General features: G+C 60.4%; 9 protein-coding genes across 9 annotated transcripts; 5 read left to right on the top strand and 4 right to left on the bottom strand.

Annotated features, from left to right (window-relative positions):
- Positions 1-133: 133 nt before the first annotated feature.
- Positions 134-796, top strand: JDV02_007109 (uncharacterized protein; the record flags this gene model as incomplete). Its single annotated transcript, XM_047988573.1, has 2 exons — positions 134-553; positions 632-796. 2 exons carry the CDS (start codon positions 134-136, stop codon positions 794-796), a joined length of 585 nt encoding a protein of 194 aa, XP_047844571.1.
- A 2,543-nt stretch (positions 797-3,339) lies between these two features.
- Positions 3,340-5,016, top strand: JDV02_007108 (Gluconokinase). Its single transcript, XM_047988572.1, has 2 exons — positions 3,340-4,072; positions 4,175-5,016. Exons 1-2 carry the CDS (start codon positions 3,854-3,856, stop codon positions 4,607-4,609), a joined length of 654 nt encoding a protein of 217 aa, XP_047844570.1. The 5' UTR covers positions 3,340-3,853; the 3' UTR covers positions 4,610-5,016.
- A 3,054-nt stretch (positions 5,017-8,070) lies between these two features.
- On the top strand, positions 8,071-9,917 carry JDV02_007107 (uncharacterized protein; the record flags this gene model as incomplete). Its single annotated transcript, XM_047988571.1, has 3 exons — positions 8,071-8,484; positions 8,570-8,651; positions 8,804-9,917. 3 exons carry the CDS (start codon positions 8,071-8,073, stop codon positions 9,763-9,765), a joined length of 1,458 nt encoding a protein of 485 aa, XP_047844569.1. The 3' UTR covers positions 9,766-9,917.
- JDV02_007106 (Dihydrolipoyllysine-residue (2-methylpropanoyl)transferase) lies at positions 9,817-12,066 on the bottom strand. The gene is made up of 2 exons (XM_047988570.1): positions 11,384-12,066; positions 9,817-11,320 (listed from the first exon to the last, which is right to left on the bottom strand). Exons 1-2 carry the CDS (start codon positions 11,598-11,600, stop codon positions 9,993-9,995), a joined length of 1,545 nt encoding a protein of 514 aa, XP_047844568.1. The 5' UTR covers positions 11,601-12,066; the 3' UTR covers positions 9,817-9,992.
- Positions 12,067-12,632: 566 nt separating this feature from the next.
- JDV02_007105 (uncharacterized protein) lies at positions 12,633-14,851 on the bottom strand. The gene has a single exon (XM_047988569.1). The coding sequence runs from the start codon at positions 14,466-14,468 to the stop codon at positions 12,738-12,740; it is 1,731 nt and encodes a 576-aa protein (XP_047844567.1). The 5' UTR covers positions 14,469-14,851; the 3' UTR covers positions 12,633-12,737.
- A 104-nt stretch (positions 14,852-14,955) lies between these two features.
- Positions 14,956-16,221, top strand: ATP10 (Mitochondrial ATPase complex subunit atp10; the record flags this gene model as incomplete). Its single annotated transcript, XM_047988568.1, has 2 exons — positions 14,956-15,431; positions 15,546-16,221. The coding sequence occupies 2 exons, from the start codon at positions 14,956-14,958 to the stop codon at positions 16,219-16,221; spliced, it is 1,152 nt and encodes a 383-aa protein (XP_047844566.1).
- A 31-nt stretch (positions 16,222-16,252) lies between these two features.
- GOS1 (protein transport protein gos1) lies at positions 16,253-17,520 on the bottom strand. The gene is made up of 3 exons (XM_047988567.1): positions 17,369-17,520; positions 17,139-17,252; positions 16,253-17,008 (listed from the first exon to the last, which is right to left on the bottom strand). Exons 1-3 carry the CDS (start codon positions 17,435-17,437, stop codon positions 16,505-16,507), a joined length of 687 nt encoding a protein of 228 aa, XP_047844565.1. The 5' UTR covers positions 17,438-17,520; the 3' UTR covers positions 16,253-16,504.
- Positions 17,521-17,723: 203 nt separating this feature from the next.
- rpl35 (60S ribosomal protein L35, L29) lies at positions 17,724-19,110 on the top strand. Its single transcript, XM_047988566.1, has 4 exons — positions 17,724-17,886; positions 18,211-18,350; positions 18,507-18,732; positions 18,867-19,110. The coding sequence occupies exons 1-4, from the start codon at positions 17,884-17,886 to the stop codon at positions 18,870-18,872; spliced, it is 375 nt and encodes a 124-aa protein (XP_047844564.1). The 5' UTR covers positions 17,724-17,883; the 3' UTR covers positions 18,873-19,110.
- Positions 19,111-19,300: 190 nt separating this feature from the next.
- SUR1 (zinc-finger protein) lies at positions 19,301-22,597 on the bottom strand. The gene is made up of 3 exons (XM_047988565.1): positions 20,207-22,597; positions 20,006-20,152; positions 19,301-19,951 (listed from the first exon to the last, which is right to left on the bottom strand). The coding sequence occupies exons 1-3, from the start codon at positions 21,870-21,872 to the stop codon at positions 19,578-19,580; spliced, it is 2,187 nt and encodes a 728-aa protein (XP_047844563.1). The 5' UTR covers positions 21,873-22,597; the 3' UTR covers positions 19,301-19,577.
- Between the last annotated feature and the right edge of the window lie 592 nt (positions 22,598-23,189).

Genomic DNA, 23,189 nt, shown 5'->3' with positions numbered 1-23,189 from the left:
ATACATATACATACCTGCCTGCATCTCTGGTGGCGCAGAGCAGACGAAACAAAGCCAAAGAGTACAGCCCGGGACAACAAAGAAGAAGAAGAAGAAGAAGAAGAAGAAGAAGAAGAAGACACATTCAAGGATCATGCTGTCAACAACAACCATCTTCGCGTGCCTCGCCGTCGCCGCCAGCGTCGCATCCGGCAGCATGTGGCGGCTGCCGGCCTTCCCCGACGAGGATCCCATCATGCTCAACGGCACCACCGAGGCCGAGGTGCACCGCGAGCTGCTCACCATCAACCCCAACTACGACACCGACTTCCCCAACGGCGTCCGCGGCGACAATGGCGGCGCGGGCAGGCGCAGGGACTGGAACTTTGCCGCCAGCGGGCTCATCTGCTCCACCTCCAAGGACCCCAAGTTCGGCTTCATCACAAAGGACGGCATCGAGAATGCCATCCAGGCCCTCGAAGGCGTCCAAGGCATAATCCCTCTCAACAAGGGGCCAAAGGTCTGCTCCGAACTCGCCTGCGATGCCGACACCCGCGCTTTCATCTGCAACGACGTGAGTCCCCCCCCCCGGGCCTTCCCCTTGTCTTTCCCCCCTTCTTCGTGGACCGCAATGCTGACGGAAATCGTCTAGAACAATAGTGAATTCCATGTCGGCTCGTATGAAAACATCATCGACGCCGTCAGGTGGATACGCGAAAAGTGTGCGCCCAACAAGGACTCCAAAGACCGCCCTCGCGGCGGGCAGGTCTTCACCAGTCAGAAATGGAACGTCATATTGGAGGGAACGAGCTGCTAATCATCCATCATCATCATCATCATCATCATCATCATCATGAGGATGTGGATGCTGATGGGGCTGCATCTGGAGGAGGGGAGGGAGATTTGGTTCGCGCGGGAAGAACCTCATCGATACACGTCGCGCTTGACACGTCCTTTTATTCTTCTTACCCTGTACCTATTTCTACCTTGTTACTTATTGTGCAACCGCGATGCCCAGCAGGTATGGTGGGTGTCGTGCTGCAGTCACGCAAGCATGGGCGATCATTAAGTAGTACATGTCAATACGCCCACGTCAATTATGCGTCTTCCAAAAGTGCAAAGCGACTTACGTATCACGAACAAAGCGAGGACGATGGGACGAACGAACCCCTTGTAGACACGCGTGGCAGCGGCCCGCCTATTTTAGGGCTCTCCACTCCTTGTTCGTCACCCACCCCCAACAACAGCCCAGTGAGTGGGTGGGCGGGCTCGGCGTTTGCTGCGCTCAGCCCTATTGCCGACGGCAAATGGTGTCGCCCTCGCTCCTGCCTGCAGGCAGGGACCTCATAGCCCGTCCATGATTGGACGCTGAAACCCCCCCCCTCCTTGTTCCTGGCCAGCCGGGGGTGGGGGAGCAGCACTTTTTCACACCCCCAGACGTCGCCGTCGCCAATAGCCGTCGTGCCATGTGCCCAAGGGGGCAGCCGTCGGCGGGCGTTGCACCAAACAAAGCACGCTCGTGCAGGAAACGCGCTCAGGGCTCTGACACCCACTTCATCCTCATCACGGCCTTTCGCTGCCTGTCTCAGTTGGGCGTTACAGTTGTCGGCTCGGGACCATCGACGACGCGCGACCGGACGCAACATGGATCTTGCAAGGTCCGCGTTGGGGCGACCAACAGCGTGTGTATAATAATACTACTAACTCAGTCACGCACTCCGTACGAAGTGGCACCTGCAACTGCTCCGACACGCACTATACGAAGTATACTGTAGACGCATGCCCCGTATCCTCACTGGTGGTCTTACATGTAACATATACTCGGCCCTTGTTGCGCAAACTACCAAGGTAATCACTCGCACCCCCATGCCCTGGCGCCCACTCCGGATGACGCCGGGCCGTCGGAAACGGCGCAGCGCGCACTACTAGTAGTACTAACGTACCTAGCTGTGGCGCGTGCGGTGCAACACGACCGCTATTCTACATATGTTTGCTGTGGTGCTTCGCACTCCGTACGCACCGGAAGAGCTTCCGGCAGCGACCAGCAGGGCTCCGCGCCCGGAACCAGGGCTCCCTCCGCGGACGTCGCAAACCGGGGGGACAGGCGAGGCCAGGCGAGACGAAGCGAAGCGGAAGCGTTGCCGCCGGCCGGCCCGGGGGGGGGGGCACAATGTCAGCACGCATACCTACTGCATACATACATACTAGGTACAGAGTATCGAGTCTCGTCCTGCGGCGGCGGCGCACAGCGTCAAAACAGAACAGCGCCATGCGTGTCTCGCAACTCACCAGCGCATCGCGGCAATCGTTGGTGGCGCTGCCCAATTCCACACGCACAGCCCGGTCTCCCACGAGGCAAGGCTTGGGGTTGGGGCCCGCCTCCACAGGACCCAACGGTTTCTGCGCGGAGCGGCTTGCAGGACAGACACTCTTTTCTTCGCCCCCCCTCCCCAGCTTTTGCTTGACCTGCTGCTGTCTCACCTTGCCCCGTGGTCGTCGCCTTTTCTCGCCGTCTCCGCGGACCTAGGTAGCGGGGGTTGAGCGACCGGGCTGCATGCATGATGGTCACCGAGCTGAGAGTCACAGTGAAGGTAGCAGGAATTGGCATGGTCGCGTGCCGGGGAACGACGCGGCCGGCTTCACGGAGTGGACGGCGAGAAGAGAAAAGGGCCAAGAAGCAACAAATGGGCTTCCTTTGTAAGAGAAGCTAAAAATGACACCCGCCCCTCAAACGTGCCGTCCAAAAAGCAAGACCCGACAGGCTGGGCAGGCCCTAAAAGTAACATTACCTAGGTATGTACTGTACCCAGCAGCCTCCCCAATGCCGCCAGGAGCCCAGCGGGCACCAAGTGGAAGGCCGGCTGCAGGCGGAAGCACCTGCCCGACCCTTCCTTGCCCTGCCCTACCCTGAGGCCCTGCCCTGCCCTGCCGTATCGTACCCTGTCCCGGTAGCCCGCAGCCGGGCGTGGGGGTGCCGCGGTGGCATCGCTGCGCGCATGCCGTCCCACAGCATCATCGTCAGGCGCTCAGGGCAGGCTTCCAGTGGACTGGGAATGTTCCAGGTAGGTTAGGTTCCATCCATTCCCACGCTGCGCCGCTGCAAGTCGACGGGATGGAAGCCGGCAACAGCGGACCAGACCACTGGAGTCGCCAGGGCTGTGCTTCCATTCCCGTCGGGTCGTCTGCCGTCGGCGCCGGCGTCACACTTGCCCCTCCCTCCACCAGACGACCGCCTGCAGGGCCTCCATTCGATTGGAAATCTGCCAATGCGGAATTGGAACCCCATCCATCCCCCATCCGTGATCCGGCTGCCCATCCACTACAACACACCTCATCCACCCGCCCTCCGGAGACCACCCACCCCCAGGGCGGCCGAATGCCCGTCGCCCCCCGGAGGGCCGCTGAAGCGCAGATCCGGACCCGGGCTTGGCTACTAAGGTAATACGCCGGTAAATGCTTTTTGGGGTTGCTTGACCACGACTCAGGCAGTTTGGCCCCCCTCTTAATTTTGCCAACCTTATTACCAGTCAGTACCTCTACTACTGGTTACTAGGCATCTTATTTAGACGGCCGCCGCCCCCTTCGTCACTCCCACACGCAAACTCTCACCAGCAAGCAGTTCTTTCCCCTACGTCACGTCACATCGGGTCACGCCCAGTGCTCATCTGCCTTTTTGTGTGTGTTTTGCCCTCGTCGTTGAAGCGAATCCCTTGCTGCACTCCTCCTCTCAAACCGCCCCGCCCTCGTTGGAAACTTTACTTGGACTTTGGCCTCAGTACAGCCATCTCGTGTGTGTTCCGGTCTCTTTTTGCGGGAACCCGGCCCGGCCAGCCAACCTGCGCTCCCGCCACACATCCGGTCCTTGACTACCACCATGCTCTCCTACGACAACTCGATGCCCGTCAAGGGACAGGACGCAGCGCCCCCGGGCGCGTCCAACAGGGCCTCATCGTCGGCCGCGGCGGCGGTGGCCGGCCGCGCGCCCAAGCACCACCACATCTGGCTGGTCACCGGCCCCGCGGGTTGCGGCAAGACGACGGTGGCCGAGTACCTGGCGGGCGCGCTGGACGTGCCCTACATTGAGGGAGACTCGGTACGATGCCCTAGCCGGCCACGACCCATGGAATGATGATGAGGAGGAGGGGGCCCCTGACTGAGACGAGCGAGAAAAAAAAAAGCTGACCATCTGCGACAGTTCCACACCGAGGCCAACGTCGAAAAGATGCGGAGCGGCGTCCCGCTAACGGACGCGGACCGGTGGGACTGGCTCACCGCCCTCCGCGACGAGTCGATGCGCCGTCTCAACCTCGGATCCGAGGGCGTTGTCGTGACGTGCTCGGCCCTCAAGCGCAAGTACCGCGACGTCATCCGCGTCGCCGCCTACTACGACCGCGACATCCTCGTCCACTTCATCTTCCTCAGCGCCTCGCCCGAGGTGCTGCTCGAGCGCGTCTCCCAACGCAAGGGTCACTACATGGGCGCCAACATGGTTAAGAGCCAGTTTGACATCCTCGAGCCGCCCGCCCGCGACGAGCGCGACGTCTTTAGCATCGACGTGAGCCGCAGCATCGACGACGTCAAGCGGGACGCACTGGCCACGGCCTCGGACATTATGCAGGCCGACCTCTAAGAAGACGACCGTACACTGCGAGGTAGACAGATGGGGACGGTTTCATTACTACTCTATGCCCCCGTTTCTTTTTTGGTCTTGCCTGCTTTACACGCCCTGTTCTGCATTGGGGACTGGAGTTACGACAGGGTCCGGCGTTTTTTTTTCCTGCTCGCCGTTGGTGGGCGTGCTTTGTTTTACCTTGCGCCTTCATTTTATTTTTTGGCCTTTTCCTTTTGCATGAATGGTCTACGGCGCTGGATAGTTAGACCGCTTCCCGTCCCGGAGGCAGGGCAACCCTTCCGGCCCTCGGGTTTCGCGACCGGGGGGTTGAGGAGGGGATGAGGTTGGGTTGCCCACAAGGGGGCCGGGGGGGGGCCCGCGAGGGCGAATACAAGACATATACCAAGTACTATACACACACACACTCCAGTACAGCAAGCGGGGGTCTGTGCTTTTTTCTTTACCTAGGTATGCTTCTACGAAGTAGGATGTGACGTCGTTGACACGCACCGCGGGCTAAGATGACCGACGAAACGCGGGCGAGGCCCCCAAAGTTTCTGATCCTTTGCTAGACCCTGGATGCGCAGCGACACATGGCGACATGGGTGATTGATGCCCGCGTTTTGTGCGTCTCCACCCCCAGCTCGCATCCATCCATCCCCTGCAACTCGTCGGCGCAGCCGCCCGCGCGTGGTGGCGACTGTTGTTGGGTGAAGGAGGATTTGGAAACGTGCTGTGCTGTGCTGTGCTGTTTTGCGTTGGGCACAAAGGCCCATCAGCTAACGTTTTGTTTCGTCTGGCGGGCAAGGGACGAGGGGGGAAAGACAAAACGCCCAAGTCGCATGAAGAGCAAGACGCCCGCCGTACCGCGTAATCGTATATATACAGACTATAGTATACCTATGGTCAAGTTCGTCCTGCACGCTGCGATATACTAAAGTGCCTTGCATGCTAATAACATGTTTGAGTTGAGCTACTACTCCTGACCCCCGGCACGTTGCGCATGCCCTATCTGTCTAGTCTGTCTGTCTGTTTGTAGACCGTTTAGATGTCGGCCAAAGGCTGTGATGCACACACGCCTGAAGCACACCCCACACTGCGACCAGCATGATCCTGGGGGGGGGCGTGGGCATCATGGGCTCGTGCGTCTTGGTGCTCCCGCTGCTGCTGCTGCTGCTGTTAGTACGAAGTAGATAGATGTGTTAATATGAGTGGTGGCACGTGTGATTGTGGGTAGCCGAAACGTTCGGGGCCAAGTGCATTCAATTTGGGAAGTCCATGCTGCATGACGATGATCAGGCCTGCCGCCGCCGCCGCCGCCGCCATGTCGGCACATCAGTAGACTACGAGATACATGGTATAAATGTTGCTTGGTAATATGTGCTGTACTTTGTACGCATCACCATTCTGCTGCGCGGATAGCGACAATCCCCTGCGTTGTTAAGTATATTTACTTGCGGTGTGAAACCAGACAGGGCGTGTTCCGCCCAGCAACAAGGTAAGAAGGGGGGGAAAGTCATCGCGAAAGGGCGTCGGGCCTCTGTACCTTGGTAGGTTCCGGCAATGGGCCGCCACGCGGCGCCTCTCCCCCCATTCCCGTCCCCGGGGGTGGGCGCAACACCCGCCGGTGCGGTCGAAAAGCGGCGGCGGCCGCGCGCGCATTGTGTCGTACAATGGGCTGGCTCGCGGGGGTTACCATGCAAAGGAGACGCATCGCATGGGTAGGTGCATGGATCGGTGCATGGGCGGTGGTCACGCGTCTCTTCCCGTGGGGGCTAGGGGACACACGTCGCGGGTCGGGGTTGGGTGCGGAATGACGTCGATGACGCTCATGACGATGGTAATGGTGATGTTGTTTTGTTGTTTGCCTGCCTCATCGCCCCCCCCCCTCCCTCCCCCCATCATCCGCCCTAATCGAGGTAGCTCTCGGCGAAATTCACCCTGCGTGGCCTGCATAAAGGCTTAGTACGCTCCTTCCTAGGTAGCTTAGCACTTCGTTATCTTGGCTGCGCGTAGCCGCCGGTGCCGCGCCCGCCTGACTGTGCGACCTGCGTCCAACACAGCAGGGGCCCGTCAAGGGAAGACAAGAAACCGAGAGAGAAAGAAAAAGGAAGTGGTGCCCGATATGATGCTTTTGCCGCTTCTGCCGCTGCGCGCGCCAGGAGAAGAGCGTGTAAACGCAGCCACGACGATGTGCGGCTGAGAACGTGCATCATGAAGGCGGTGGGCTGAACGGGGTGCATGCCGAAGCAGCATCGCAGGCAGAAGTTAAGCGCGTTATCCTAATACCTACGTGCTCACTTATTACCAAAAGCAGTGCTACTACGTGCGCTGGCTGGGGCGGTTTGATGCCCCCGCGTGGTCATTAGGCACATATACGTGAGGTGCGTATGTACATACGTGCGGCATGAGGCGGCCCAGGAGAGGGAGGGGGGTCAGGATGGCTTTGGGTTGAAGGAGGAGCGAGCGCACGGCGTCAGGTGTCCGTCGCGGATGTTGGCGAAAGGGGGTCCGGGTCGGTCGGTCCGGGGTGGATGGAGCGACGCATATATATGCGGGATGACGACGGAGACCCCGGGGGGAGAGCGGAAGAAGGAAGGTTGAAGGAAGGGGTGCAACCCTGGAAAGGGAGGGTGGTTGATAGTGGTGGTGGTGGACGGGCCGGGCCGTGGCTGGAGCTTGCAGATGAGCTTCCCAAGGTGGGCAAGCAGGGGCCGGTCGTTTCTGATAGTGATGTTACTTGGGGGGGGGGGGGTCTCGTTGCCCTGGCCTTGAGTTGGTTACTTTGTATGAACGCCTGTATTGTAAGAGAGTGGCTGTGGATGTGTGTACGTACGATGTATATGTACTTCGTTACGTGCGTGTGCGTAAAGTACTATGGGTATTTATCCAGCCGTGTGACCGAGGTATTATGTTAGTATCTGTGAATACAAGTGTGTCGGCGACCACTTAAGTTAGTAGCGCAGTTTTAGCATGTCAGTCAGCCAGGAATTGACAGATTTGCCTTTTCAACCATCGATAGCCTCATCTGAGATGCCGCACCTCCAATAGCACGAATAAGCCCATTGCGACGATACTCATGAGTAGGCCGGTCGCCTGATGCATTAATTGTACAACCGTGTTCCATTCCCTAGATACGGATGATGGTCGAATGCTGGCTGGGAGAGATGATCATGGACGGCGGCGCAGTCGTGCCAGCTGCCGCGGACGGTCGGTGCAACTGCGAGAGTCCGTCGCAATCAAGGTGGACTGCCAGAGGAAACACAGGTACAATATAACTAACTTGGGAAGTAAAAATGTCCATGGTACATGATTATGTACCTGTTCTACTCGAGCTCCCAGTTTTTTTTAAGCAACACTTCATTCGTCCAAAAAAGAGAGACAAAATAACACAAAGGGGAACCCCCCAGTTCTTCTCCGGCACGGTATAAAAAAGGACTCTCACCCAGAGTGAGCCGCCGCACCGCACCGCAGCCGCCATGATATTACCCCCAGCCTCGTTCATAGACTATCTGTTGGCAGCATGTCTGGCCTCCGCCCTGATAGTATGGCAGACCGGGATCCTGACAACCGTCAGGGTCGTGTTCGCGTCTGCGGTCGATGCGTGCCGGGCCGTCATCATCCTCATCAAGGACCGCGGGGGCAGCGGTGTGTCTCGCGACGCCGCCACCGCGTCGTCCACGCAACGCAGCCCCCGCCGCCGTGACACCTTTTCGACATTCGAGCGTCTCTTTCTCCGGCTGCTGCGCTACGGGTTCACGACGCTCCCGCTGCCGGTCCTGAGGGTGGCCATGTCGCGGCCGTTGGGGTACGCGCTGCTGAGGTGGCGCATGGCCAGGTGCGGCCGCTGGGGCTTTGGCGACGTGTCCGTCGAGCCTCAAGTGCTCGAACAAGTAAGAGTTGCCAACCCAATTTTTTTTTGCTCTTTAAAAAAAGGAATTGGCATACCGAAAGAAGAGATTTGTAACAGCGCAGTAGGGTGAAACCAAAACACAAGGGATCTGGATCAGGCAGGACAAGGAAGAGACACGCCCGGATGTCATCGTGTACTACCTCCACGGTCAGTTGCAACCTCTCTTATCCGCCCCCCCCCCGAAATGGCTCGCGCGAGCCTTCAACACTTTTTTTCACCTCCATCATGTATTGTTGTTGTTGTTTTTGTTGTTTTGCAAAGGTCTAAATTTCTTACTTACTTTCGGTCCGCGTTCAAAGGGGGCTGCTTCGCCGTCGGCTCGTGCTACTTCTACCTCGAATTCCTCCTCGCCATGCGCCACCTCCTCAAGGAGGAAGCCGGATTCGCCAACCCCGCCGTCTTCGCGCTCGAGTACGCCCTGGCCCCCGAGCGGGCCTTTCCCGCGCAGCTGCACGAGGCGCGGCTCGGGTACGAGCACGTCCTGGGCGTGGCGGAGGCGGCGGCGGGGGACGGCGATGATTCCAGGGTCTGCGTCATGGGCGACTCGGCGGGCGGCATGTTGGCGCTCAGCCTCTTGCTGCAGCTGGCGGGGGAGGCAGACGATGATGGTAATGATGATGATGGCGAGAGTGACGACGACGGTACGGGCCTTCGTCGTCGACATGCCAAGGACCGTTGTGCTGCTTCTGCTTCTTCTTCTGCTGCTGTTGCCTCTGGACAGGAGCAGGCGCCGGCGCTGAAGAAGAAGAAGACGAGGAACCACAAGAAGAAGGAGTACAACAACAAGAAGCCCCGCGCCGCTGTGCTGCTCTCCCCGTGGGTAACCCTAACCTCCCCCACACTACACCAAACCTCCGACATCGATTACCTGGACAGGGAGACGCTGTGGCGCTTCGGCGCGGCCTACGCGGGCTCTGCCGCCGCCGCCGCCGGGCATGTCGACGCGACAAGCGTTGCTGCTACCGCGTCTCCGGGGCTGTGCACTTCCCAGAGGTTGTGGACGGCCGCGGGTCCAGACGCCGGCTACATGGTTCTCTACGGCGAGGACGAGACGCTGGCGCCGGACATCGCCGCCTTCATCGAGAAGCAGAGGGGATACGGGGTGCCGGTCGAGGCGGCGTGTTCGCCCGGCGGGGTTCACGCGTGGCCGGTGCTGTCGCTGCTGTTGTCAAGCACCGGGGAGAGGCGTCTGGAAGGACTGCGGGATATCGTCTCTTATATCGGCAAGTCGCTGCCTGTAGCAGCAGCAAAAGGACGGTGACCCCATGTGGTGCGCGTTGCTCGCGAGAGAGTGGCCATGCCATCATCCATCTTATCTGCATGCTGTCTTATTGAATGCCGTCCAGGTACGTGCGTGCTCAGCATATGCCAGGCAGTCGTACCTGTTGCTCTATGTACCAAGTTGCCACGGGATATTTATTTATTTATTCATTACATCCATGCATGCATGCAACACTGCTAGACTGGCCCAACCCCAACCCCTTGTCACTACCTCAGATGCATGACCATGACGTCGGGCTCCTCGACGACCCGGCGCACCACCTCGGCGGCGCGGGCCATGGTGGCGCCATCGACGACGCGGTGGTCGGCGCTCCAGCTGAAGTTGCTGACGTGCTTCTTCACCACGCGGTCCTGGTCGTCAAAGGCCGGGACGGCGCGCATGCGCCCGATGCCGAGGATGGCCACCTCGCGCTCGACGATGACGGGACTAAGGTACGTGCCGCCAATGTTGCCAATGTTGGACACGGTAATGGTGCCGCCCGACATGTCCGCCGGCGCCAGCTTGCCGGCGTGCGCCAGCCCCTGCAGCCGGATGAGCTCGGCCGCAATGGACACGATGTTGAGGCCGCCGACGTTCTTGATGACGGGCACGACAAGGCCCTGCGGCGTGTCCATGGCCACGCCAATGTTGTGCTGCGAGCGCTTGATGAGCGACGGCTTGCCCGTCTCCGGATCCACCTCGACGCGCGCGTTGAGGATGGGGAACTGGTACAGCGCCAGCGAGACGGCCTTGATGATGAAGGGGAGATACGACAGCTTGGCTGGGCTGCCGGGCGCCACCGGGCCCGACGCGAGCACCTTGTTGAGCCGCGCCCGCAGGGACACGAGGTCCGACATGTCCACCTCGTCGGCGTAGAGGAAGTGTGGGATGTTGAGGGACCGCGTCATCGACTTGAACATCATCTGCTGCACCTGCGAGAGCGGCTCCCGCGTCTCCGTCTGCACCGACGTGTCCGTCACCGCGGCAGCGGCCTGGCCCGGCTGCGCTGCTTGCTGTCCCCCGCCCTGAACGTACTTGTAAATGTCTTCCTTGAGGACGCGCCCGTCCTTGCCGGTGCCGTCAATGTCGGCGATGTCGACGTTGAGCTCCTTGGAGAGGTGGCGGACTGCGGGCGTTGCCAGCGTCGCCATCTTGCCCTTGGGCTTGGCGCCGTTGCCACTGCCCTGTGTTGGCGGCGGCGGCGGCGGCGGCGGCTGGCTGCTTTCTTGCAGCTGCTGTTGCTGCTGCTGTTGGAATGGTGGTGATGGTGCCGCTGGTGGTTGCTGCTGCTGCTGCTCCTGTGCCTGTACTTGCTCCGGCGGAGGCGGTGCGGCCGCCGCCGCATCATCCTGACCCTCGATGTCGATATCGACAAAGGGCTTGCCGACCTTGGCCATCTCGCCAGCGTCGTAGTAGAGCTTCTTGACCGTGCCGGCGAAGCGGCTCGTGATCTCGACGGAGGCCTTGTCGCTCTGCACCTCGCAAAGCGGGGAGAACTCCTCGACGCGCGCCCCGGGCTCGACGAACCACTGGATGACCTCGCACTCGACAATGCCTGGGGGACCCCGTGTCAGCGCAATTCATTGTGTCTAAGCGGAGAGGTCAGGGAGGCACTCACCCTCGCCAATGTCGGCCAGGAGCACCGGCTTGACGGCGCACAGCCGCCTTGACTCGGAAAACCATCGCGGCGCGGCCGCGGCCATGCACCCGCCCACGTTGACCTTTGCGTTCACCCCGGAACCGCCGCCGCTGGCCTTGGTCATGGCGGCTCTACCCACGGCCTTTGTGGCCTGGAGCTGCCGGCGCAGCGCGCGCGATCCCCGCTGCATAAACATGGTGCGTGTGCGAGCGTGTCCTCCGGTCTGCGGAGGGGGAAACCACCACGCAGTATTTCTCTATTTTGTTTTTGTTCCTCTCCTTTCTCGCGTCCTTGTTCTTTATAGTTTCGCGGACTAACGGAAGAGCCGGGAACACGCTGGGACGAAGCTGACGGACGGATGTCGACCAGGCGGGCAGCGTCGCAGAAGGGAGATTGGGAGTCGATCGCAACGACGTAACCAACCCGCCAAATTACGGTCTCGCGGGGGAAAAGAAAAGTAGGTGAGGAAGAAGAGATGGCGAGAGAAGAAAAAAGTTGGCCGTGCTTCTGCTAGGTCTGCCCCGGGACGCACACCCACGGGGGGGGAGGAGATGCTGTGCTGGGTTGCCGGCGACGAAGCGCAAGGCCGAAGTGCGATGGCTTCAGTCGGCACAGCGTCGTCGGTGGTTGAGCCGCCGCGAATAGCCGAAGCCGGATTGACACCAGTGAGAGAGAGTGGGGAGAGGGGGGGGGAGGGAGAGAGAGTCTGGGGAAGCAAGGACCCAGCAGCTTGGGGCAAATATAGCGGCGCCTGGGCGAGAGAGGGGCTTGCGGGTGTTGATTGGGTAGGCGCCTGGGAAACCTTGGGCGGCTTAGGTGGGATGTTTGGCTTGCTGGGCCTGCTGTGAGTCCCCCGCGCGTGCCATCATCAGAGCTGCCCAGGGCCCTGGAGGCGGCGGCGGGCGTGCAGTCACAGTGAGGATGCGAGCGGGCCTTCGGACCAGACTTACCCGACCCTGCCGTTCGCCGGGGCACCACTCATCCGCCCAGGGCACTGACAGGGAGCCGAACAGTGAGTGGGTCGGTCGCCGGGCACAAAACAACCTCCCCTGCCGTCACGCCCACCGCCGTCATGACAAGAATTAGCAGACCTCACCAACGGCTTCTACCGGGCAAACACTTCGTGGCAGCCAATGCCTTGCCGGAGATCCGGGTTCCATTTCTTAGACGGTGCTCACTCAGTCTTCCGGGTCTGCTCGGCGCCTACGTCTTGGCCCCTCTTATTCTCCCTGTACTCTGTATTCACAGATTGTATGGACAGTACACGAAGTACGTTGCAGCCCAAAAACTCCATTCATCAACACCGCTACTGCCCATACCTTAGCTCCAGTCATTATTGCAACTGGTAGGTGTCCCTGGTCAGCTCGCACCGAAAGGGATTCACCGGAGCCCTGGGGTCGCCGGTGAGGTACCACTCGACCCGCTGCGTAATGGCGAGCCCACGCGCCTCCCACGCCTTGATGCCTTCCCCGGCCCTCTCGTGCATCTCAGCGCCCATAAGCCTCAGGACCCGCGCGCGGCAGCCGCCCTCGCCGCCCGCCAGCTTCGGGCGGAGCGTGTCCAGCACGTCCGCCCACAGGCCGCTCGTGAGGTGCAAATACTCGAGGAAGAGGTCCTGCAGGGAGCCGTCGCGCAGGCCGCCGCACAGTGCCTTCACCTCCTCCTGCGACAAGGCGGTGTACCGGAGGTGCAGCTTCTTGAGGCGCGGCCGGTCCGCCATGGTCAAGAGGAAGCGCCCATGGCTGATTCGTTCGGTATGGTTCGTCGATCGCGGAAAGGGATATCCGGTAAGCCCGAGGTATCGGGACTGCCTGCTGGAAGTGACGATGGAGGCATAGCGGTCGAAAAACGCGCCCTCGGCCGGGTCATCACGCATGTTGGGACTGAGATGCACCGATTCCAATGCCTGAATGGCCGCCCGCAGCCTGTCCTCGACCTCTCGGCCACCGCCCCCGTCTGCTGTGCCCAAGGCCGTGTGCGTGCCACGTCTCGGACGAGAGACGTACAAGCGCTTCAGTGGCCTGCCGGCGGTATGGGCGGCAATGGGCACCTCCACGAACATATTCTCGGGCGGGTCCGCCGGCGCACAAATCTGTGACGCGATAAAACGCTCCAACTCGACCTTGTCTGCGAGCAGCCGATGCTCGTAACGGCAATCGACCTCTGGATTGCGCCGACGTCCTCCCATGGACAGCGTGTCCAGGTGCGGCATGAGGGCAAAAGCCGACACGAGAGTCCGGAGGTACGTGCCGTCACTGACAAGACGGAACTGTTCCACGTAGCCGCGTGCGTAGGCCTCATGTCCCCGTCGGAAAATTTCAACGTATTCTTGCATCTCGTCGGCGTCGAAGACCACGTCTTCCGGCCTTGCACTTTCGGGGACCCCATCGTGCGAGGCACCCCATGCCTTGCACATGACCAAGAAGTTGCGTAGCCCCAAGCATGCTCGCGCCTTGTCTTCCTCGTCCTCTTCTCCGTCCTCGTCCGCCACGTTGTGCGTGTGGCAATAGAATCCGGTGGCGTAGGTCTGCAGCATCCGGACGACTTCGGTCTTGAAGCTGTCGAGGGGACTGTGACCGTTGACGAAGGCGCCGCTCCGACACGTCTGGTCCATCAAGACTCCACGAACGCCCGCCGCAAGACAGGGCTGCCGCGAGATACTCTCCAACTTATCCAGAGACTCCTGGTCGATGCTCAAGGCAACGTACGGAAACAGCAAAGGCGACGCAAGGTCGTGGAGGCGCCGGCACACGAGGCGCACGTCCTGCACGGCTTTTTGGCGCACGTTCCAGGCATCCCGCGCCAGGGGATTGTAGAGTCTCTGAAGATGCGTCAGGGAGAGGCCCCGCTGCAGTGAGTGTTGGAAGTAGCTGAGGATGTGCTCGACAATTTCCGTGGGCAGCTGGTCGAGCGTTAACTGCTTGGAGGAGCCTATTCCTCGCCGTCGGTCGTCGACATGGTGCGTATCTGGAAGCCTTGAGGAGGTGGCATCTGCTGGTGATCTCGGGAGGAGGGGGGCCGCTTCGACGCCCTCGTGCGAGAGCGTCGACGTTGACGAGCGCATGTTACACCGGTAGGGGTATTTGGTAAAGGTACGAATACAATACGAAGTATATACCTGATACGAACGGACGTAGATGGACTTGGTAGAGGTTAGAGGGGAAACCGCATCTCGGTGGCATGAACCGAGCCCCTAGGACCGTCTGGATCAACTCATTCGCTCGCCCACCTTCCATCTCACCTTCAACCAACGTCGGAGCCCAACTTGCCTAAGGCATTCTGGACACAGCGAGACGGATCACCTCCGGCCGCCGAAACAGTGGGGACGACTGGACCTCAGGTGGAGGCCACCCTTCCGAGAGCCGCTGTGGCGCACCCTGGAAAATTTACGGGGCCGTTCCAGTGCCTCTCACGACAGGAGGCAGTGAAGGCTGCTTTCAACCTCCATCCCCCTCCCGTCCTCGTCTCCAAAAACCAAAGCCACCCGACCACCACAACCACCGCAGGACGACGCTCGTCGTCTCCAGCGCCGACGCCGACGACCCATCGCAATGGCCTCGCGACGGATCGAGCTGGCGCTGGGCCGCCTCGCCCTCCGCCCCCGGCAGCAGTCCTCCTTAGCCGCCTCCTCCTCCTCCTCCTCCTCCTCCTCGGCTCTCGCCTGCGCCCACTGCCGTCAGCTCCAATTCCAATTCCAGTCGCGAAGCTCGCCGTACTCGTCCTCACCACAGCAGCAGCAACGGCGCACCCTCACCACATCAGCGCCGCGTGCCGCTCGCGCCGAGAAGCCCGCCGCCGGGGCCTCCCTCGACCCCAAGAGCACCGTCGCCGGCACCCCCATCGAGGCTCCCCGATCCTACGGCAAGCGCATCGAGGGCCACTTCGTCCCCAAGCCCCTGCCCCGGCCCATTGGCATGCCGCTGCCCCCCAAGCCCGGCGAGAACACGGGCATCGACGCCCGATCCTTCAAGCAGCGCAAGGAGGACTTTGTCGACTACGACAAGCACCTGCAGCGCCGCAAAGAGCTGTAAGCTTCGCATCCCCTCCCCGAGATGCCTGCCCCCGTCCTCGCCAGGGGCCCGATGCGAAAATACAAAGAGACAAAAAATGGACACACCAGCTAATCGGTGCGCGCATCTAGGACCGCCCAGATCTCGCGCCCCTACTTCCGCGACTGGGGCAACCTCCAGTTCCACCAGGGCAAGTCCTTCATCGCGCCCCCGCGCCTCTTCAAGGCCGAGCTCTCCCTCTTCTTCCCCAACCTCTACGGCGAAACCCTCCTCAAGACCGACACCGCCCCGCGCGACACCACCCCCTTGCTCACCGGCCGCGCCTCCGTCGTCTCCATCTTCAGCAGCCAGTGGGCCGAGCAGCAGGTCGCCAGCTTCACCTCGCGCGACGCCAACCCGGCCTTGCACGACATCGTTGCCCGCGAGCCCGGCCTCGCCCAGCTCGTCAACGTAAACTACGAGGACAACGCTGGCAAGGCCTGGCTCGTTCGCCTCTTTCGCGGATCCCTCCGCAAGCGCTTCCCCGAGCAGGACTGGGATAAGTACTTCCTCGTCCGCAGGGGCATCACCGACGCCATCCGCGAGTCCATCGGCCTGCTCAACGCAAAGGTAGGCTACACCTACCTCGTCGATCACCACTGCCGCATTCGCTGGGCCGGCAGCGGCACTGGTCACCCGGACGAGGTCGAGGGCCTCGCCAAGGGCCTCGCCCGCCTTGTCGAGGAAATCAAGAGAGATGCCGCCCGGCCGGCCGCTGCGCGAGAGCAACTTCCCGGCAAGGTGCATCTGCACAGCTCCAATGCATAAGATGAGATACGCCTTGGGCGTCACCGAGCATATCCGCTGCCGTCTTGTAAAAACAATCTGCTTCGAAACGTCCATATGGCCCTGCCATACTGTACAGTATACAACAAACGAACTCCATAGACAGATAGATATGAACGCTGATACCCCGCTGAAAAACGCCATTGCCCATGCCGATCAGGTCCCGTTGTCCCGCATTTCTCCCCCTGTGCGGTCCCCCTCCGCCACGCAAAATGTATTAGTCTCCCATCACTGTCGTCGTCATCGTCGCATCCGCACCTGCCACTCATAGCAGCCACCAAAATACGATGAAACAAAGGGCGATGAAGCAACCCATGATGATGCCGTCCCTCCTCTTCTTGGCGGATATCCTCCCGATGAGCGTGTTGATGCCCGGCACCTTACTCGCCGCCATCGTGATGCGGCGATTGATGCTCGACAGCGTCTCGCGCTGCAGGATGAAGCTGTCGTTGACGGCGTAGGCCTGGCTCAGCACGCTGTCGGCCATGCCGTGGCTGTTGTCGATGCGCCGCCGCTCATCGATCATGTACTCGGCCTCGGCCGCCTCCGGGTTGTTGGCGCGGTACTGGTCGATGTCGGACCGCACGTTGGTCAGGAGGTTGGCCCGGTCGCGCGCCTGCTGCAGCGTCCCGCGCAGCCGGCCCAGGTCGCGCCGGTGCGCCGCAAGCTTCTCCCGCAGCAGCGAGAGGTTGTTTTGCTTGAGCGCCGATGAGGTCAGGCTGGCCTCCGAGTCGAGCAGCCGCGCGAGCTGTGAGACGACCGACTCGCGCTGTGTACATGGGGTCGCCGCCGGGCCCTCGGTTAGCTCTCATGGCTAATGTGTGCGGCAAGTGGACGTGGGAGGGCGACCGCGAGCGCATCGAAAGGTGGGGGACTCTAGGTGATGCAGAGGCTCTCACCTTTTCCAACAACTCCTGGATCTTGTCCTCCGTCTCCCGCTCCTGCTCGGTCGGCTTCGGCGGTATATTGGTTGCCGTCGAGAATTGCGAATACGTGTGGAAGAGCGTCTCCGTCTGCAGGTTGTGGAGGCCGAGGCCGTCAGCCATCCGCATCGTTCACATGCATATGCCGAAAGGGGAGTCGGCATCGCCGCCCGACAACCACGGCGAGCGAGAGGTGTCTCTCTTACCTGAGTCTCTAGTGTCCGAGCCTGCTGCCGCAGCTGAGCCCATCCCCCGCTTCCCGTTGGCGCAGACATGGTTTCGTTGTGGGAAAATGCGACGGGTTGCAATGTCACCGGTCGAGAGCGGGAAAGCAAGCTGTCCAGGGGACATGCCACACACGCCCGTTGCCGGATCCAGCGAGGCACGCCCTGCGTCACGGCGTCACCGGCAGAAACTCTTCCCCGCCTCACCGCCCGTGCTAGCGCCACTCCACCTGGCCACGGGATTTCTCACGTGATGTTCCCACAGCCCCCGGTTTTCGTGCCAATAAAGCCAATCATGTGCGCCCAAAATTTCCCTGCGCGCGCACAGAACCAAGCCCTAGGGCAAATTTTCACCGTCTCGGCAAAACCCTCTGCTTAATTCTCCAGCGACCCCGACTGATCCCCATCTGCGATACGGAACGGTCTTCGAGGCTGACTTCTCACTTTACGCACTCGTCGACACACTTCGCACATCACCCCCATCGAAGATAATAAAGATGGTGAGTTGCTCGCACCGTGAACTCCCTTCCGCTCCTTTCGCAATGCCGCCGGACATCTCGTCGCAGCGTTTCCCGACCTCCGAATTGCCCGTCGAAAAAAAAACAAGAAAGCATCGTCGTCGTCCTCGGGTGCGCACCGACGTCGTCAGAAAACCGCCCTTCCGCCCGACAGACGACCCTATTTCGAGACACGATACGCGCAGTACCCTCGCTTCGGGTAATTCGATCACGCGCTCGAGGTTTTTCTGTGTTTGCGTCGTGACAACGAGCAGAGCGGGGGAGACAATGGAGGAATGAACCAGATTGCTGACTGGTCGTCTACAGTCGTCGGGCAAGGTTAAGGCCGTCCAGCTCTGGGACAAGAGCAAGGATGATTTGACGAAGCAGCTCGCCGAGCTCAAGACCGAGTTGGGCCAGCTCCGCATCCAGAAGATCGCTTCGTCCGGCTCCAAGCTGAACAAGATGTGAGGAATCCCCCCTCCCGAGAACGAACCGAGACCCTCTGAGGCTTCTTGGAGGAGGACGCGCGCCATCCCCGGCGTCGGGTCTCCCGGAAGCCTCAGGTCGTTGAGATCATGAGGATCATCGATTGCTGACCGAAGTCCGTCCCCGACTTACAGCCACGACCTGCGAAAGTCCATCGCCCGCGTCCTCACCGTCATCAACGCCAAGCAACGCTCGCAGCTCCGTCTGTTCTACAAGAACAAGAAGTACGCCCCCCTCGACCTCCGCGCCAAGCAGACCCGTGCCATCCGCCGCCGCCTGTCACCCGAGGACAAGGCCCGCGTCCTGGAGAAGACCAAGAAGCGCAGCACCCACTTCCCCCAAAGGAAGTACGCCATCAAGGTACGATGACACCGACCCCGAGCCAGGGCAGAGACCAGGGCGCCCAGGCAGTCACCCGGCCCCCTGTCCCGCCCGCTCCAAGGCTCCCCTTGGCACAATCGCGCCAGGACATTAGGTGCTGACCGTCTATCTAGGCCTAAGTGTATGCAGGGCTTGAGGGGCGAATGGAGCGTCAAGGGTAGACGAACAAGGGTTGGTATCGAGGCGTGGCGTGCTTTTTCTCTGAACAAAAGGCTTCCGAACTTGCATCGCATGGCTCTGGGGAATCTCGGTCTGATTTGTACTTGTTTCCCGGTATGGGCCTCGTTCTGGGGGGGCGGAACGGCCGTCCGCCATGGGCCGCTCAATCAGCAGCCTTATAAATCAAAAAAAATGAGGTCATGATCAAATGTCGGTCTGTACCGGGACGTGAAGATGATGCGACGCTCCATGCTATGTTCGGCCAGCTGAGGGTGATGGCAAACCCCCTGGTTGCCATCCCGCCGACATGACCGGAGGTGAGCATTGCATTGGGCCACCTTAATTCCATCGTGGTCACAAAAGTAGATGGTCCTTGATCAATGACAGTCTCGATCACATGCTTCATGCTTATATTGCTCGTGCCTCTCATACCGCAGCTCATCGTTCGGAGCGTGTCCGACATACTCGGTTCGAAAGGATCCAAATGTACAAATCATGCACTCAGCCTTGCTTTTATATCACCACCATTGTGTGCCTCCGGGGTATCCTCAACGCCTTGGTCGTCTCTCACTCCATGCCTCCGTCTGAGATGACGCTTTCACCATAGCCAGTGCTCATGAAAGCCCAAAATGCATGCCCGATTCATCTCCTCCTCTCCAGCCCCATCATGACTCTTGAGCGATAACAACGCCCTCGAGGTGATCTCCAATCAATTCGAGCGCATCGGCGCTCAGGCCGTCTGCGTCGACCTTGCCCTTCGTTTTCCTCGCCGGCTTGGTTACTTTCTGTGCCTGCATTTTGCTCTTCGCCTTGCTCAAAAGAGCATCCACCTCGGCTGGTCTATCCTTGTGGTTGGTGCCCATGTGTCGGCGGAGCTGGTCCAGTCTATGAAAGTCCTTGCCACAGAGCTGGCACTCATGCATGCCTTTGACATTGTGTGTGCGGCGGTGCTTGGACAAATTGGAGGATTCACTGAACCTCTTGCCGCAAATCTCACACTCCAAGGGCTTGTCTCCAGTGTGCGTCCGCTCATGCATGGCTGGCATCGGGTCAGTCTATCAGCTGGGCGATTCAACGCGCAGAGTCGACTTACTTAGGGCACTTTGCTGCTTAAAGGCACAGCCGCAGCCGGGGTACTTGCAAACCCAAGGCGTCTCGCCCGTGTGTATCCTCATATGTTGGTCAAGGGCCTGCTTTGCAGACAAAGCTGCGCCGCAGATGGTGCATTGAACCGGTTTGTCTGCGAAATGTCAGCTTTCGTACTTCTCTAAAGTAGTGCAGGTGTATAACTCACATCCGGTGTGCACCTGCATGTGGCGCTCCACCTTGCTCCTCTGGGTGAAGCATGTGTCCCTCGTGCAGCCTTCCCAACCGCACCTGAAGCCACCACGGACCTTCTTTAGTGGCTTTAGATGGTCCAGCTTACAGTGCTTCTGAAGCTCTTCGTCGTTTTCGAAGCGCAGGCCACAGATACCGCTACCATGACCCATGACCCATCGACACCTGAACTGATCCTCCTCGGTCAGGATGAGTGGCTTCGACTCAGTATGAGGGCTCTTAGATGTTGCGTTAGAGCTCGGTTCAGTCAAGCCAGTTTCCGACTCAAGGGGCGAAGGGGTGGCGAGCGACGATGACGGTGTCGTTGAGAGAGACGGGCCCATAGAGAGGGTCACTAGCGGTGACGGCGATGGTGAGAAAGCTTTGCCTTGAATCATTTGACTGCCGGCCTGGGGCCCAGCGTGTGAGCCATGGTTGTGGGCGGCGCCGTGTTGCATATGAATGTTAGATTGAGGCGCTTCGGGTTGTCGAAAATGTTGAGCATGGAGCATGAGTGCCGGCCTGTGCTCTTCAAAGATGTGATGCGCAAACGCATTGGGGTCCTGAACCTGGAAGCCGCATTCATGACCACCTTGAAGCTGTGAGAGATAGGGGTCGGTAATGTTGTCGTTGGGGCTGAATTTTGGCAGCGTGCATTTGGAGATGAACTGGCCTGGGTCATTTGCGACGCAGTTACCTGCGTGTGCCATGCCGCGTGACGGGTCGTGATACTGCATGATGTGATTCGCAAGAGCAAACTCAAAGGCCATATGGAACTGCTGATGTGAAAAGCCAGGCGAGGTGCTGGGGTACATGGAGTCTAGTGAGAGACTCCCACAGGGCAGGGATTGAGGGAAATTCATAAAAGACATGTGCCCGTCCGGAGTCGGCGGCGGCGCCGTAGGCGAGGCTTGTATAAAGCCAGCTTGAGCGTCCTGCATCATCTGGAGCTGGTTGTCCCCAAAGGAAGTCAGGGCAGCAGCGGCGGCCTTGTCGCCGTCCGTTAAGACAGTCTTTGCTTGAGAAGGTGCTTCACTGACAGTGTCGGCCAGACAAGTCTCGTCGTTGCAGGGATGGCTGGCGCCTTGACATGCCTCGTCAAGACACAGGTTGGGACTGCCACAGGCATCATCGTCACAGCAGACGCCGTGGCCAGTGTCTCCGCATTGACTAGGGCAGCTCCCTTCGCATGCAGAGCTGCACTCAGAGGCACAGTCATCATCGTGACAGAAGCCAAGATTGTCGGAGTGCAAGGCGGCACTGTCCAGCGCATGGTCGTTGAAGAGGGCTTCCCAGGTGTACGTCTGGCCATTGTCCAGAGCAGGTGAGGTGGGTGCCGTCGCCGAAATACGTTGTTGCGCAGACTGACCATAGCCTCTGCCGGCCGACACAGGCGCGCCGGCTGGATACGGCTGGGCAAAGCTACTATTGAGCTTACTGCCAGCTTTTGGCTGACGAAAATGGTGGTGGTGGTCGAGGCAGGAGTCGTCGTGTATGCAGGCCTCGAGAGACTCAAGCCCTTGTGAGGAGGAGTGATCGGTGGCCATGAACGCGTCAAAATCGAGCGAGAGAGACGCCATGCCGGCTGCCGAAGAAGACGACGCGCCCATGTGGGCGTCAAATGGCAAATGGGAGCCGTCCATGGTGAGTGTTGTTGGCAGTCGTCCAACGGCCTAGAAGCGCGAAAGAAGGTAGAAGACAAGAACGTCGGGTGATGTGGCACCCCAGTGAGTCTCTTGAGCGCCACCCTCGGTCGTGAGGATAGCAAAATCTCGGCAAAGGAGCGTGAGGGGATGGTGACAATGGACAGCCTAGACGGATTCTCCTGTGCACAATACCGCCTCTTGACGCATTTCTGCTAGTCCACGGGGAGGGGTACCGAATCACCGCAGCAAAAGCCTTGGGGGGGTGCTCAACTGAATCCGCGGGGAGGGACGGGTGGTGGGTTTTCCGTCTGAGGCTCAGCTTGGCGGGCAGAGATGTGAGCGTGAGCGTCGACTCGGAGGGCCAGAGGGGAGCGGAGTGGACGCCGAGGAGAGGTAAGAGCTCGGGAGTGAGGCGACGGCGGCGATGGACGGGGATGGAGACGGGGGACGGAGCGAAGGATGAGGAGAAGGAGAAGAGCCTCGCAGCGTGCGCCGGGAACGGAGGCTCGTGCTGGGATCGTGAGGCGAGGCGAGTTGAAAGTGGGCAACGGCGGTGGCGGCAACAAGACCGGCGGGCGGCGGCGGCGGCGGTGGCAGCAGCAGCAACAGCAGCCGCAGCAGAAGCGACTACAGTATCAACGGCAGGCGCGCGACCGCAGAGCAGCCGCACTCGGGGAGGCGCCGTGGGCGGTCGTCGTTGCCCTGTTGCGCGTGGGCTAGGGGTTGATGAGCGTGAGGGTGAGAACCCGGATGGACAGGCCAGGGTCAGGTCATGCTCCTCTCACCTGTCCCCATCACGTCTTTGCCGAGAAAAAAAGGGCCCCCCTCTCCGCCCCTCCAGCCCAGTGCCCCGACCCGCCCAGCCGGCGTGGAGGGGCCAGCCGCCGCCGCCACCGCAGCAGCAGCAGCAGCAGCAGCAAGCATCATCAAGGAGCAGTAGGGCATGGCAGCCACCAGCGTGACCTCGGGTGGCACTGCCTGATGAGCTGGGGCGCTGCCAGCCAGGCCAGCTGGCCCTACCAGGGTATCGCATACGGCGCGCCCCAGCGTCGATGACTCGAAAATTGAGGTATATTGTACCAGGTACCCCAGCGAGCATCGCAAACCCGCCCCCAGGCCCTCGCCTACCCAGGCATCCATGGATCACCTCACATCTTCGCTCGGCCAATGGTATCGAAGCCCTTTGTCCTCGGCGGCATTGTCACTTTGTCGTCCTCATCCACGTGCCCGGCACCCGGTAAACTCTCCTCCCTTCGTGCGAGACCCGACGAGCCATTGCCCACGAGGGGGCGAACGAGTGCGCAAAAGCACCAA

The sequence above is a fragment of the Purpureocillium takamizusanense genome, chromosome 6 (genome assembly GCF_022605165.1).
Source record: "Purpureocillium takamizusanense chromosome 6, complete sequence".
Classification (NCBI taxonomy): domain Eukaryota; kingdom Fungi; phylum Ascomycota; class Sordariomycetes; order Hypocreales; family Ophiocordycipitaceae; genus Purpureocillium; species Purpureocillium takamizusanense.
The sequence above is the reverse complement of the archived record's forward strand: the minus strand, read 5'-3'. Positions and strand labels throughout refer to the sequence as shown.